Consider the following 15,630-nt stretch of genomic DNA (forward strand, 5'->3'; position numbering starts at 1 on the left):
ATAGGTTTTAAAAATTTCTGCAGATATCGCAAACAAATTTACGACTCGTACTTTAGCTTGTGCAATTTTGAGAGCCCACGTTTCACACTCGATTCACATAATCCACTCCTCGGATGGTGGATCTTTATATTTTTCAAAACAAAAATAACTTTTTTTTTCATATGTATTTACAGGGTGTCTGAAATCTGATAAAAATCGTTGGGAAAAGCCAAAGTTTGAACTGTGTTTATGATGCTGAAGTTTCCAACGTTGGAGTCCAACGAAATGATCGACAAAAAATCTCCAATAATTCCAGTAATTCTCCTATTTTATTCCCTGCCAAATTTGCATTTCGTAGTTTTTCAAGCTGCACCAACGATTCGTGAAATAAAAAATTGATGAATAACAAACGTTTTTTTCGTTCCTTTCGTTGGACTCCAACGTTGGAAACTTCAGCGTCATACTGTGTTTATGATTCTCATATACAGAACTAGGATAATATTAAGGTAGAACGGCAGCTCTTTTGCGGGGCAGAGAGTGAGAGGGGTCTCGTCTTACCAACCGCACGCGAATTGAGTTTCTGGTTTTCAATTTACATGAAAAAATAAATATTTCAAGCATAATGTTCCCAATTTTGGCGAAAAAAGGTGAAAATATGAAACATTTGCTTTGACAGCGGCAATGCAGGATTGGGGTTTGAGTTTTTGACTGTTGGCTGCTCTGCTCAAGTTCGAAGGCAAGCTGTAAGTCCCCCTGTTTAAATACGAGAGTGCGCTAATCGATGCGACGTTGCCGCGTTTGAAGCCGTGTTCGCCAGACCTTTTGCACGGATAAACGGTGCATGCAAATTTCGCGAGAGCCATCTTGACAGTTGGTTCATATACTAGCGTTCGTTTGATCATAAAGTGGCTTTTTAACTTGCAGTTTTTCAAGAAAATAATATCAAAATTTACGAAATTTTGCAATCGGTCCTACCTCGTTAAGGAAGTTGAGGCATTAGAATGAAAATGATGTCAGCGTTTTTAAACGGATTGCATCTTATTAAGTGAAGTGTAAAAAAAAACAGTTAAATTTTCAGACAGTTTAGAAGCGTCATTGTTGAGAAAAATCAATAACAATTTGGGTCAAATAACGTGTAATCTTACGTGGAAGTCAAGACACGTTCAGTGATATCTCCGTTAAAAATGAGGCTAAAAATATGAAATTTTTTGGGCAACATGAGCAAGGCTTGCCGAATAATGTTATTTTTTTCAGATTTATTAGGAGATTTGCTGAGATTATATTAATAATATTCTGTTTCAGCTTTCATCAGTTTTTCGTCTTTTCTTCCCGACTCTTCTTTAAAGTGTATATGTAACATTGCCAAACTGTAAACTGGCCCAACTTTTGAAAGGTACGGGTCATAACTTTTGGGTAAAAAAAATGACTGTACGGCCTCAACTTCCTTAAACATCGATAGGACTATCGCGTGAGTTGAAGTGCGCGAACGCGGGGGTTTCGGAATATAAAAGATATTGCTGCGTTCATATTTACCTCGCGCCTGAAATTAGCCCACTCTCTCCCCTAAAGCAAATTTGAAATCGATACGGAAAGCAGCGCGACAGCAGAACTGGTAAATCGGTAAATGATGGACGGTACAATGAGAAGTTTAAGTACGTTTCTCATTGTAAAATTCAACGAAATCATATTCGATTCGGAGATTAAATTGCTCACACCGATCACCTCCATTGTGCCGCCGATCGAGTGCAACGCGACAATAAAAGCAGTAATTATTCGAACGAAGGTCTCTCAGCGTCCACAATAAGAATTCAATAACGTGCGCGCAATAATTTTTGAACGAAGTCGCTTGTTTTCCGCATTTCGTGCTATTCCCTTCTCGCCTCGTTTTTAAGTTTATTTTTGCTCGGAGCACCGCGACGTGCGTTTCCCTGGAATGATTAACACATCGAGACCGTTGCGAATCGTGAATTTTTAATGATAAAAAATTACGCACGTTTTCAGAAGAACCCCGGAATTTCGGTATTTTTTTTCAATCCATTCGAGACATTTTAACACGTGCAATCGTAACAGTTGCCATTTCGTTGAAACTCTTCATAAGTATCGAAGATAAATTATCATATAGTCGTCGTGAAGTTGGGACTTACAACAATAAGGGAACAAAACAACCAAAAATAGGAGTCGATAGATTTTACTTTTTGAAAAATCGAAGGAAATATGCATTTGAAGATCCAAGGAACATCGAAAATCGTAAAAAACCTCATTTTTTACGCTCGCCCGAGCTCGGAATCCACCCACTCATGAGTTCGAGGCTTCATAATGATTTTAGAAAGCAGTGACTCGTTTGGAATTGAGAATCACGAGAAAAGCCATCGAATTTGAAAAGCGAGATTGAACGTGTCCCCTTACAAATTTCATGCTCATGGGAGGTGAAAAGGGTTAATCGGGCGCATATACGAAAAGGAGAGACCACCAACGTTTGTATAAACACAGAGCATCCGTGGGCGTATCTATGTATACGGGCGGCCACTGCGAAACGGGTTATTACACGAAAGCGCAGCCTGTTGCTCGTTCGATTGAGTTATCTCGATTGCTTTTTTTATTCTTCGATTGCCCTTTTTTCGGACAATAGACTCGAGCTGCAATTACGAGGGAATTCGGTGAACGAAAAGCGTGTAATCAAGCGTACACACCCCGGCCAATGGTGAACACATAAAATCACTTTTTCCTCTCGAGCCTGCACCGTCGTTCTTACAGTTTATTAAAAATTCAGGTTTCGTCCACTGGAGAAAAACGTACCGAAATCCTGACAAAATGGAATGAATTTTTCAGGGATTCGACGTTCACTTAAGGAAGTTGAGGCATTAGAATGAAAATGATGTCATCGCTTTTAAATCGATTGCATCTTATAAAGTGAAGTGTAAAAAAAAATCAGTTAAATTTTCAGACAGTTTAGGAGCGTCGTTGCTGAGAAAAATCAATAACAATTTGGGCCAAATAACATGTAATCTTATGGAAGTCAAGACACATTCAGTGACATCTCCGTTAAAAATGATGCTAAAAATATGAAATTTTTTGGGCAACATGAGCAAGGCTTGCCGAACAATGTCAATTTTTTTCAGATTTATTAGGAGATTTGCTGAGATTATATTAATAATAATCTGTTTCCCGTGCAGTTTTTTCAGGCTAGGATCGTCACCGTTCGTGTTTTCGACTGAGCTTTCACCAGTTTTTCGTCTTTTTTTCCCCAACTTTTCTTTAAAGTGTATGCAACATTGCCAAACTGTAAACTGGCCTAACTTTTGGAAGGTACAGGTCATAACTTTTGGGTAAAAAAAATGACTGTACAGCCTCAACTTCCTTAAGGTAAGAGTCGCGCGACTCTATGATCGTCGCGACTATTTATTAATCGTCGAAATAAAATAGGTTATATTAAAGGTTTTCTGTATTGAATAAATCTTAGGGTAATTTAAACTGTATTCGTATAAATTTATGCAAGATCATATTTAACCCTACACCTCATGTGCCTTTTTTCATACCCTCAACCTCATGACCGGGGTTTGAACGCACCCCAATCTTTTTCTGCTTATAAATCCGGTCCTACGATGCTAAACTGACTTTATCCTACACCATTTTCTTCGTTTTTTTATAGCGAAAAGAATGATGTTCGATAAAACTAATTTCAATTGAATTTATATATAAAAAAATCCGTCGATAATCAGTCGATGATGTCGCTTGTTAGGACGGGAGCGTAGTTTGAAGTTCGCGTGGGGTGTGCTCACACCCCAGTCATGCGTTCTAGGGTTAATAATTTATGATTGGAAATATCTTATGATTGCTTATTTGACTCGGTTTTTCAATATATACATATATATATCGGTTCTCTTCTCACCTGACACTCGACACTCTCGACAGATATCCTAGCCTCCAAACTCGCCGGCTATCACGAAAAGTATACATATATGCATACATTCTTAACGTTGCCAGGTATATCGAGCCACTTCATGGCAGTCGATCTCCTGCCATTTTCTCAGTTTTCATCGAGATTATTTTAAAAATTCTCTTCGAATGAGTCGATGGCTCTATATTATTATGGTCACATTGGAATCTTTATAATATAATATATGAGGAGCAATTTTAACGTAAACTATATCTAATCGATAAAGAAATGAATTCTGCAATCATAGTGTTGGCGGGATGGGTTTCTCATAAGATGCCGTGTTATATTTCTATTTTTGATCGTAAATTTCTTGATATAATCTTCGGTAACCTATATTAAACCCTTTAGCCATATGAAAGTTTATCACGTCAAAATGATATATAATTTAAAAATCAGGAGTTCGTCTAATAATGTCGATCGTCGCGCGACTCCTATATAACTGCATGGACTCAATTCGTTCGAACGATCAACGTTCCTTGTTCGTACAGTAAGTTTTTGAGTCTTTCCGTCCTTTCAAATGAAATAAAATAAATTCAATTGGAGTGAGTGCTGAGCGAGTCGAAATTTAATAAATTTTCGTGCGTTTATTGGCTCTTCTTTTCTCGACATCTTTGCATGCAGATCGAAATCCAAAAAAATAAGCTCCAGCGAAGCTCAAACGACTGGCGCCCACTGGCGCCCCCGCTTCCAAAATTCTGCCAAATTATCGCAGAATACAGGACGAGTCTCTTGCCGGGATCTTCCGAAGACGCGGAGCCCAAAAGATAATGACGTTTTTTTCTCAAATAACAAATGCCATGAAAATGTTGAAAGCCGAGTGAAATTCCAGTGAAATTTCAATTAGTAACGAGAACGATAATGGGAGAGAGCACGCTCGTGTAACGACAGCAGTTCCACCGCGATGCTGGCAGAAGAATTGTCAGGCGGTTCAGAGATTACGCAACGAAAACTCGCGGGAGCGCGTTACGTGAAAATTGTAATATGCCACATCGTTGGCTCGCCGTATACGCGCGAGCGGCAGTCCTGTATTAGAGTTGGATGATTGTCGTGACGCAACGTCCCTGCAAACATAAACACGCGCGAGCAAACACAGACGCATATGCGAAACAACTCGTTGTCTGAATAATGCGAATGGCCGCCTGGAGGCACGCAACGCCCTCTCGCGCACACGTGCACGAATATGACCTCTAAATGGGCAAACAATATGAGAAAGGTTGTATACACACGGAGTCGTCGGAGGAACGCGCGTGCACACATGAACTCTCGATCTCGAAATTCCAGGCTAATTCGAACGCCTTTTATTCCGTCATTCGGCAACGTTGGTCCATTCCCGAGTTTCTCTTGCGACGTTCTCGCGTGTATGTACTTATTTGCAGCTAACGCGATTGCGAGTTTTGCACGAGCATACGAACGACCGCGTTCGCCCAACGGGCTCGGGCGGGTCTTCGATAATTCTATCCGCCCCACTATTATTTTGTTGGGCAAAAGTATTATGATACTTGGATCACTCGAACGTCCGTCATTTATTTGCTTTCCGTCGTTGAAATTATTCGCTAATTCAATACTCGATTCCTTTTCGATCGTTTGCTATCAACTTTTGTAACAATTTGAAATCTGTCGAATAGTTTAAAAACGAGGACCCGAAAAATCGAACCTGGGAACACGCATCGACAAGAACGCTGCCTCAACATCGATACCTGCATCAAAATAGAATTGCGAGAAAGTTCAAACTTTATACAACGGCGATGCGAGGGAAGCCGCAGGCTGCAGCGTACGTACATATTGTTGGATTCAGTACGCATTAACATCGCCAGCACACAATATCCTTTGGGATGCGAACTACCCTTGTTGACTTTGCCAGTCCTTAATACGGTGCATTAATTAAATCCAGTATGACAGTCACTGATCATAATACCGCTCGGAGACTGTTCGGAACATTACGAAAATTAGGTTTCGGCTACGTCCGATGATGCTGGGAAAAGACACTCGTGATGTGGAAAAACAAGAAATAGACTGGAAACTAAAGTTTTGGAAGAAAATAATGTTTGGTGGAAAGTGCCACCTAGAATTATGAGCTTCGATGCACCCAAAACCAAAATGCAGTTTGGCTAAGAACGTGACGGTTGAAAAAGAGCGAAATCTCTCCACTGAAACCACGAGAAATTTAGTCGCGACTAGCTCAGGCGTGCGTTCTAACCGATTTTTCTAGACAAATGTATCACATCATGTTTGTCAAATTGTTCAAAAATAATAATTCAACCGAACTCACACCGGGTGATCTCGATAAGAATATCCTCGTGTAATTTCAATCAATAAATGCTGCTTTCTAACGTATTTTCATTATCCTATGATGACGTTTCTGACAAAACAATTTGAATAAATTAAATCATTGGCTGCATCCAACTGCTCGTGCATCAAACGAGCTCTGGAATATGGAATGTAAGATTGACTGTGTGAGGGGACCATTAGAAACAATTTTATAACGAATAAATACCACGAAAATTAAAATTCGTGGTTGTTTTAATATCGAAAACCGATTTTATGCATTTCGGCTGTACTCTTCGGGCACAAAAGACGAAAAATAAATTCATTCTGTTGACTAAACGTTGGTTTTTTTCTCACGTGTCTGTCGGATTCCCGAATAAGCGTACGGAATTTGACAGGTCATTGAGGATCACACATTTTCCAATATGTTTACGTTTGTTAAGAATTCTCGAATCACCATTTTTCAGACAAGACTCGACGGAAAATTCGTTTTTGTTATTTTCTCATTCTCCTTCGACTGTAACGTTCGCAAAACCCCGGTCGCGTTCACACACGTATTTTCGAACCTGAGGAAGCAATAACTCGCTTACAGAATTAGTGTTAACTAATTGGGTGGACGGGCAAACGGAAAAGCCCGCTGCTTCTTCCTGTGGCCCGGTTTGCAAATCGCAGAACAGTCCAGTGGCGCTACCGCGGGTTGAACACTTCAGGGATTTGTCATTCAATTAATTTCGATGCGAGAGCGGCGGCTGGCAAGGCGGCAGGGGAGCCCAACTCGCGTCAACTTCGATTAGTGCGATGATGGACAATTCTGAAGGTTCAAAGTTGAGAGTTTCGGAACCCTGGTACCGCGCGTGCGTGTTTTCATTAAAAACCGCAGGGGAGTATGACACTGAAGTTTCCAACGTTGGAGCCCAACGAAATGATCTAGAAAAACTCTCAAATAATTCCAGTAAATCTCCAATTTTGTTTCCTGCCGAATTTCCAATTCGTCATTTTTCAAGCCACATCAATAATTCGTGAAATAAAAAAATAATGAATTATAAATCTTTTTTTCTTTCATTTCGTTCAACTCCAACGTTCCCGCTCTTCGCCTCAATTTCTTCATACTTTTTCGTAATTTACTTCCTTTCCAAGGCTGCCTTTTCTTCCCGTTACAGTGAATCCCGATAATGTTTCTCAGCTCAAGGACAGCGAATAATAAAGAAAAAGCGCAAAACCCCAAAAATCCATTTCCCCACATTTGCGAGCTCCCTTTAGAGAGAAACAAAAATTTCATAAAAACAATTGTTCGCTGCTGTAATCCCCGTTTCTTTCCCGCCGTCGTCCTCGTCTGTGACAATCGCGTGAATCTCCGAGCCACGAACGCTTTTTCATGGCTACGAAAATGTCGCAGGAGAGCGAAGCCGACTTTGGGTTTAAAATGTTCCACCTTATTGCCTGAAGAAATCTAACGAGAACGCGAAAAATTTTAATTCGCATATAAACATCACTGGAGCTTCTAACTACGAATAAAAAAGAAGTGTTGCGACTCGTAGGAGTTGGCGTCACCGGGCCGACTCGAATGGGCTAAATTATTTCGCGAGTGCTTTGAGGTATTTTCATACGGCTCGAGGCTATTTTTATTTTTTATGCTGCCCCATCCACGCGGGTGCATAGGAAAAAATGGAAATCGTAGAAAAGCCCCGTTTAATTAACTCGAGGTCGAGGTGGAGCAGGAGTTTTGCATTCACTGTCCAGCGACGCAGCGCTGCGGGAGGAGCCCGCAGCGCCATGACACGAAGTCGCATCTGTGGTGGCTGAAACAGGTGTGTACATTTCTGGCACAGTATAATTTACTTTTCAGCAGTAATAAAAACTGGATTTCGGAGGAGCACGAGTCGGGCATGAATATTCTCAGTGGCGGCGGTTATTTCCGAGCTTCGCGTAGTGGCCGCATTCGTCGACCCTGTCAAAGTGCGTTGGCGTACGAAACGAAACGGAACGGAACGAAAATTTCTTCCCCTCGTTTTTCCACGTCGCGAGACTCGCGTATCGCAGGATGAATTTACACTTTATTTCATTTCATTATGAACGGAGTTAAGAAAAGTTCCAAGTGACTTTAACTTGGCATTTTACGCACGCAGAGTCGTCAGAGTTTGGCCGGCCAGAAAAGGCTTTTCAATCGCGAGAGCTCGTATCGCGTCGTCGAGCTTGAAACTTGAGAGCAGCTTTAATCAGAATGTTTCTTCACGACTGAGCTTGGGAGTATTGCAATTTGAGGAATTCGTGGAATAAAATGCGATGTTTGATTCAAAATTGTTACGGTCGGAGTAGATTCTCAAGTTAGTTTCGACGAGGCGACATCGATTCGTCAACACGATTGCGATTAATATCAATATAACAGTGACCGAAGAGTACTGAAGTTAAATTGAGTGATCGGCTTGTCGAGCGAACGATGCGCTGCGAAGCAAAACACGCTGGAAAGGCGTTAATTTCATTTTTATGAAAGCCAATAGAAACTAAATGAAATTAATTAGCTGAGCGATTGGAGCGAGCTTTGCACTGGTCGGACTTTTTCATTAGGCGGAAGCGTCGAACAGCTGAATTTAGCCAAATATTCAAATGGTCGAACGCTCCAGTAAAACGAAAATCCCAAACGACCTCTCGAATGACTTTGGTAAATTTTCAGCCGCACGCGTTCACCTCGAAGTGCTGCGATCGCGACGACGTTGAAGTTTGCACCTTGGGTTCCAGAGAAACGAAGGAAAAAAAACATTCGTAATTCACCGATTTTTTAACGAAATATCGGTGCGGTCTGAAAAACTACGAATTTTTAAGTCATTTCTCATTTCGTTAGACTCGAACGTTGCAAGCTTCAGCGTCATTAGCATCCGATGTTATTGCGTCAGCTCGGGTTCCCGCCAAAAAATAAAATCGCCGTGTTCTTCTTTCTCTCTTGCTCACTCTCCCTCCCGAGCGATTAGAGGAAGAGAGCTTTCCAATTTCTCACCTGAACGTGCTTTCGCGCTTTCGCCCTCACCGCAGGGCAGCCACTCGGCGTTTTACCAGCGGCGAATCTTCTTTTCCAGTTGCTGGGAGAGCTGTGAGAAATGACTTCAAGAGATATAGAAGGAGAGAGAGAGGTGACAGAGACGAGCAGACGAGACAAAGCGTCCTCGGCATACGTGCTTCGCAGCCGAGCATATACACAGGCCTCTGCCTCTGTAAAGCGAACCGTGAACCTTCGTGATTACCTCTCTCTCTCTTCTTTTTTTTTCTTACTCTCGTGCTCTTGTGCAACGCTTGTGGGTGGGCAAAACACGCTGAAACGCTGTGTTCTTGAGGAGAGCACATTGGATATTCCATTTTCCTCGGGCCAGCTGAGCGTTCATTCGTCTCACCTTCTCTCTCACTCCCGGCAACATGTTCTCGAGAATCCATCACATTTATGATAAAACTTTGGTGAAACTTCGAGCGTGGGACAACGGACACGTACGGATTTTCTACACTGTTTTTTTCCTTCACTCTCTTCGTCTCTCTCCTCACTCTTGCTCGCACGTTTCTATCAACTTCACAAGAACCATTTTTATCGCATCTGCTGCTATACAGTTGAAAAAATGGAGATGAATGGCCAAATAGCTGGGACGATACTCGAGATTTTTTATCTTTGTGTTCGTATACAGTCTGTCTTTTTATTTTACATTCACTCTTCTTGGATAATCGAACCTTTGAGAAGTGACGTGAAAAATTCGCCTCTTCATTTTTTCACATACGATCCCTTGAAGGTTTCAGTCATCACTAACGAAATGTCGTTCCGGAATGGCAGTGCGTCTATAATCCTTTTTTGGAACAATTGATTCAGCGACAAATTATGAGGGACGCTTCAAAGGTTTCCTTATGAATATTTGCAACGATAAAAAATAAAACGTTGCACGTTCGTCGTAACTAATAATAACATTCACTAATCCTCCACGTGTTTGCACAGAAAGATTTGCCATCATATTTCTAATAATTTTTCAAGCATTTCAATTGACAGTTTCTCAAATATTGTTTGCAGAAGAATTTCACAAAACTATATATTTGAAAGGCACAAAGGCACAAAGTTCCGAAAAGAATTGCAGAAAATCAACACACTCATTTCATACGACGAAATTGAGCTATGTCGATACAAAATTCTCGAACGAAAGCTTGGTGAGCAACACCGACTGCTAGATGTCGCTCGAAATCAGAAGCAGATTACCATACTGTATTTATATTTTTTTCAATTAAAAAAAAAAACACCAAGTTTTTCAAGGATTTGTCAATGATACTGATCTCTCTACTTTTCAAAATTTTTTTTCGTCAAAAATACTAGAAAAGTTTAATTAACGTTTAGATTAAGTTTAAGTTTAATTAATTAATTAAAGTCGACAAACTTTATTTCAGGATTCGTATATCTGTACATTATCACCACATAAAAATACGTGAAAATATTTGATATTTTTTGTCACTCGTATATTTACAATGAATAAAATATCCGAAAATTCGTTAGTTGAAATAATCAACGTTACTTTCAAAAATCAATAACAGTACAATTAATTACCAAGACAAAGAAGTATTCGAGATATTGAAAATCAAATTCTGCACCGTTTTACACATCTTCTTATTATTGCGATCTCACAAAAGTTGATTAGACATCTGGAGTTAAATATGAAATTAAGTTGTGGGTGTATACGAACAACCGACACACTGATATGTCACTTATAGATACGACCCTCAATCTCAAGAAGCTTAAGCAGGAAGTTTCATGTTTTACAGAATCTATTCAAAACTTTTCGACCCATTATTATACTCTCAACCATAAAAAGTTTGATGATGAAGTTTATCGAAAAATTTGAACTATGATCACTTTGTTTTGGAGATAGAACAATAGAAGTTGGTATATAAAATTATAAATTTTATACTGGACATTTTGCCCAAAAATGTATGTTTTTGAGATCCCGCAGGATGAAAAAGTGTTGCTAGCACTCTGGACTGCTTTGCAAGTTGTATTCAAGTTTTTGCACATCGACCAGAGAGTTTATTTTTGAACGAGACTGAGGCGAGACTACGATGTAAAAAAGTAAAACGGTGATTTTATCACAAAAGTTGAAATTTCATTTTTCATGAACTAATTCAGGGATTGTACCAGTCGAGAAAAAGTAATGAAAATGACATAACGAGCAAAAAGAATAAAATCCAGACTCTGAGACCAGCGTTTCTTTGTATGGCTTCGCGAATTTGTTCGTTTGCTTTTTTAACGTTTTCGGTTGATCCGACAACGGTGGTCATGAGTCTGTCTAAATCTTTGTCTTGGTCAAGCACTTTTTCCGTAAATATTTCCTGCAGTTCAGCTATATGAACAACTTTGCTTTCGATCTGTTTGACCTCTTCGGTGATGGTGTTCAGTTCATTGTGCAATTGTTCGTTTTCAGATTCGAACATTTGTATGTCCTCGGCCGTAAGCTCTTCATCGTAGTTGAGAGTACTCACGTCACCGTTGATTTCTTGAACTTTCATGGGACTTGACTCCGTTGAACTACCAACGAGATCCTTAGACTCAACGCTTAATTCATTGGGACCATTGAGTTTCATTCTGTCACGTAATTTCGCGACGTGCTCGTTTCCTCTGCTCTCCAGTTCTAGCTTTGCCAATTTTCGCGTCTCCATGGCTCTCTTTACTCTTATCGCTTTTTGCTCCGAGTATATCTTGCAAACGCTCTTCAAATACTCTTCTATGAGAAACAACATTATCTCACGATGCTCCAAAGTCTGCGGTGACACTTCAGTCTCCGCTGTTTCTCGCTTCAATTCTTTTATCAGCTGCGAACAAGTCGACATTATCTTTTGCGATCCCTGATCTAGCTGATCTCTCTCTTCGTCGCTCATGTGACCTTTGCTCGCCAAATGATTGGAAAAGTTCAAATAAGCTGAACGTTTTTCCAACAAAAATTCTCTGAGTTTGAAAATTTGGGTCACTACTGCCTGTGCCTTCTTGCAGAATTCTGACGTTCGAGTCAGTTTCTTCATCGAGGGTTTTATGTCATTTTCCTCAAGATCTCTTTTTCTCAGTGTCACAGTTTTTACACTTGCTCTGAAGAGTGTGCTAACATCCATGTTGATTTTGTTCTTATACTCTTTCAAAGATGATAATCATTTATTCGATTATTTCAGCTTTTATGCTAAATGCTGAAACACAATTATAAATGAATATAAATTCAGGGCTATGTTTCAATGGAACTAAAAGAAAATGCATTCTTGAAACTTAATTTTTCTTTCACATTGAGTTATTCATTTTTCACAGGTTATTTGTCTCTATTCAGGCCTCTAATAAAACAAATTTTGGTACTCTTCCTCGATGAACCTTTAATATCAGCAAATGATAATTAGTTTCAAACAACGATATTGACATTTTTTGATAACAGAATATAGATACCATAAGTAATTCTTCAAAATAAAAGAGTCAAAATTCTACTGGCTTCATGACATTGTTGAAAATATGTTGTCGTTCAATAATAAAAACTAGTCAAAAATATCTGTTGATAGGTTGAATATTGGAATAAGAAACATAAACTTTCCAGTTGATTCAGAAACTTTCGAATTTTTTATAACTTCGATTATGGTGGGGGATTGTTTAAAAATTTTACAAAGCATTTATAAGCACAATTATAAACAAATTAGTCCAATTTTCAATAACCAAAAACAAAAACAACACATATTTTAAATCAAAGATTCCGACTTATTGGATCTCATGCGATGATTTCGAAATTTTTTCGTAACACAACATATTTTAACGTTTTAGTTTGTTTACCGAAAATCAATCAAATCAAATCAATCAATTATAAATCAAATCAAACGTGAATACTGTCAAATGACATACGTGACTCTTGCGAATTTTGAGGTTAAAAGTCAGCAGCAGTAAGAAGCATTACCGCGCACAAAATATTTGATACCGACACAAAAGTGTCATACAAAAAGTCATAGAAATGCGTTATTCTTTTATACCAAAATTTATGGTAATAAGTTCTCACCGGTTCAAAAAAATACGGTACGGTGTACCGTGTTCCACAGAACGACCACTGAGCGATATGAGAAAAAAAATTATAAGCATTGAATGAATGAAAGGTCAACTCGGTGCTGCCAGCGACGAGCAGTTTTAGGTGGCCGATAATATAGCGTTCCGTAGAGCAAAGAGATCTCTGTTTTACAATACTACACTTATAAAGTCGGTGTATAGACTCACAGTACCTTATGATGAAAATGAAGTAGTAGCTCCATTGTAGTTGCCGAATGTAACCATCAGGTTCTCCCGAGAAAACAGCAACCGATAAACCAGAAAGTTACGAACTTCAGTTCATCGCAGTGTCAGTCTACTCAACGTAAGCAGGTATAAGAGCGACCGAAATTAATTCCAAAATTAGAGTAATGTAGTTTTCATTTACAATACATTTATTTTTTTAGGTTCGATATCCGGATCAAAAACTCCCGTTAATAAAATTTGACGATACACTTTTCTTTTCATAAAATCGTGTACGCTAGTCTTTTGAATACAACTTAGAGATTAAAACTCAACAGGTCGGAAAGGAAAAAAAAGTAGGAATATATGTATAAGAGATTTTCACTTAAAAAAATGGTGTCGTTTCCGACCCCACCGCAGTATTCTAGGTTAAGTAATGCTCATTTAAAAATTTTAAAAAATCACAAAACCCGAACAATTTTCATGTTCGAGTTTTTCAATTGGATTACGTGAAGTTCTTTTTTGGTTATCCCACTTGAGTAACAAAACATCGATGTACAATTTACGTAATTTAAATCCAAATAAGTTCCCATTGCAGTTACAAACCCTTCGATGAAATACTTGGCATATTATTGTCAGCGATCACAGCATATAACTTTGGATATACGCGACGAGTGTATTAATTAATTAATTTTTCGAATATTACGTGCGGGTTCGGACGTTTTGAGGAAGAGTCATGTTCCCGAGGATAAATTGAGGTTAAAAGCATATGGTGAAGGATACGGGACACGAGACCGAAGTGTGCTCGATGAAACACGGTTTTAGGAATGAGTGGAAACGTATGTTGTTTATGGAACCATCGATGCGAGTAGTAGGGGAGGAGGGGGTCGAGCGAGGAGGAAAAGTAAAAAAAAGAATTGAAGGAGAAGTGAACAACGAAACGGTGAAAACAGTTAAATAATGTCCACAAACAAAACTCCTTCGAAATTTAATCGAACCGGGATTAAACTTTATTCGATAAACTCTCATGATTTCATTCGGAGAAAATATAAATTGCGTTTCACTCGTGTATAAAAGCAACACGCGAGAACACTCCGCGAAGTGTACGATTGAATTTGAAAACATCTAAACATAATTATATACATCGCATAACGGTTTATCTTTTTTCCAAAAATTCAGTGAATTTCCATCGTTTCATTTGTTGTTTTTTCTGACAATCACAGCCCAGATAAATTTGTCAAAGAAACGGGGACAAATCATGTTCGATGCTGGTCCGTTCACGGAAGAATTCTCGGCAGACCGAACGAACGTGTTTCATTTCTTTTCTCACTGGCTATCGAGAAGCATAATAGAAAACACGTATGCGGGGGTGTCTTTCAGATTTTCGTGAATAAAAGTCGCGCCGTGGAGTGTACCGTGAGATTCTGAGATTACACACATGTGAATTGAAAGAGAGAGAGAGAGAGAGAGAAAAGGCTCGCAGTTTACGTTTAAATAGCCACCCGCAGCACGATCGTCGAGAGGAACTCATGCGGGATATTTAGACCGCGCGATTCGTCCCCGAGCCCTCGAAAAAGACTCTTCGCTCGCATGAGAAACTGAATTTTACGTGTGTACGATGCATTTACCACGTCCAATATCTTTCATATATTTCGAGTCGTATAAATGACGTGTTCTCACGAATTATGTGGGCAGTTCTCGGTCCCAATTTCTATAAAACTCATTTGTCGTAATCTTTCTCATGTCTCGTAGCGTCGAACGATCACACGGGCGAATAGAACTAAAATTTTGATCGCACTCGCGACGTTGTGTCCTCCGAAAACTTTTGATGGATGTTCGTGTACGGAGGTGTCAGAAAACTCGTTTTTTCAACTGTCCTCGAAAAATCTGTTGGGTTTCGTGCAAAAATAAATGACGCAAATTAAAAAATTAAAAAGTTTCCAAAAATAACTACAAAAAATCACGAAACCTTCATTTCGATAACTTTTTTTGTTCTCTCGATTATGCTCCATATCGCAAATCTCGTAATTTTATTGCTTGAAATATCTTCGCTCAATTATTCTCTTCGAGGCAAAAGTGAGGCGCAATTTTTGCATTTTTCTCTCTCTCTTTTTTTTTTTTTTTTTTTTTCTTAAACGAGACAGCACACGTGACGTAGATCCATGTCGTTGCGCAGTTAAATTCTCCTCAACACACCCTCCCTGTGTCCGCG

General features: G+C 39.3%; 1 protein-coding gene across 2 annotated transcripts; it reads right to left on the reverse strand.

Annotated features, from left to right (window-relative positions):
* Window positions 1–10,555: 10,555 nt before the first annotated feature.
* On the reverse strand, window positions 10,556–13,301 carry Syx18 (syntaxin 18). Of its 2 annotated transcripts, none has more exons than XM_043428828.1 (2): window positions 13,213–13,301; window positions 10,556–12,370 (listed from the first exon to the last, which is right to left on the reverse strand). In XM_043428828.1, exon 2 carries the CDS (start codon window positions 12,296–12,298, stop codon window positions 11,318–11,320), a length of 981 nt encoding a protein of 326 aa, XP_043284763.1. In that variant the 5' UTR covers window positions 12,299–12,370; window positions 13,213–13,301; the 3' UTR covers window positions 10,556–11,317. The 2 variants fall into 2 exon arrangements, with proteins under 2 accessions (XP_043284763.1, XP_043284764.1); XM_043428829.1 differs by lacking the exon at window positions 13,213–13,301 and adding an exon at window positions 13,062–13,191.
* Between the last annotated feature and the right edge of the window lie 2,329 nt (window positions 13,302–15,630).

The sequence above is a fragment of the Venturia canescens genome, chromosome 9, assembly GCF_019457755.1.
Source record: "Venturia canescens isolate UGA chromosome 9, ASM1945775v1, whole genome shotgun sequence".
NCBI lineage: Eukaryota > Metazoa > Arthropoda > Insecta > Hymenoptera > Ichneumonidae > Venturia > Venturia canescens.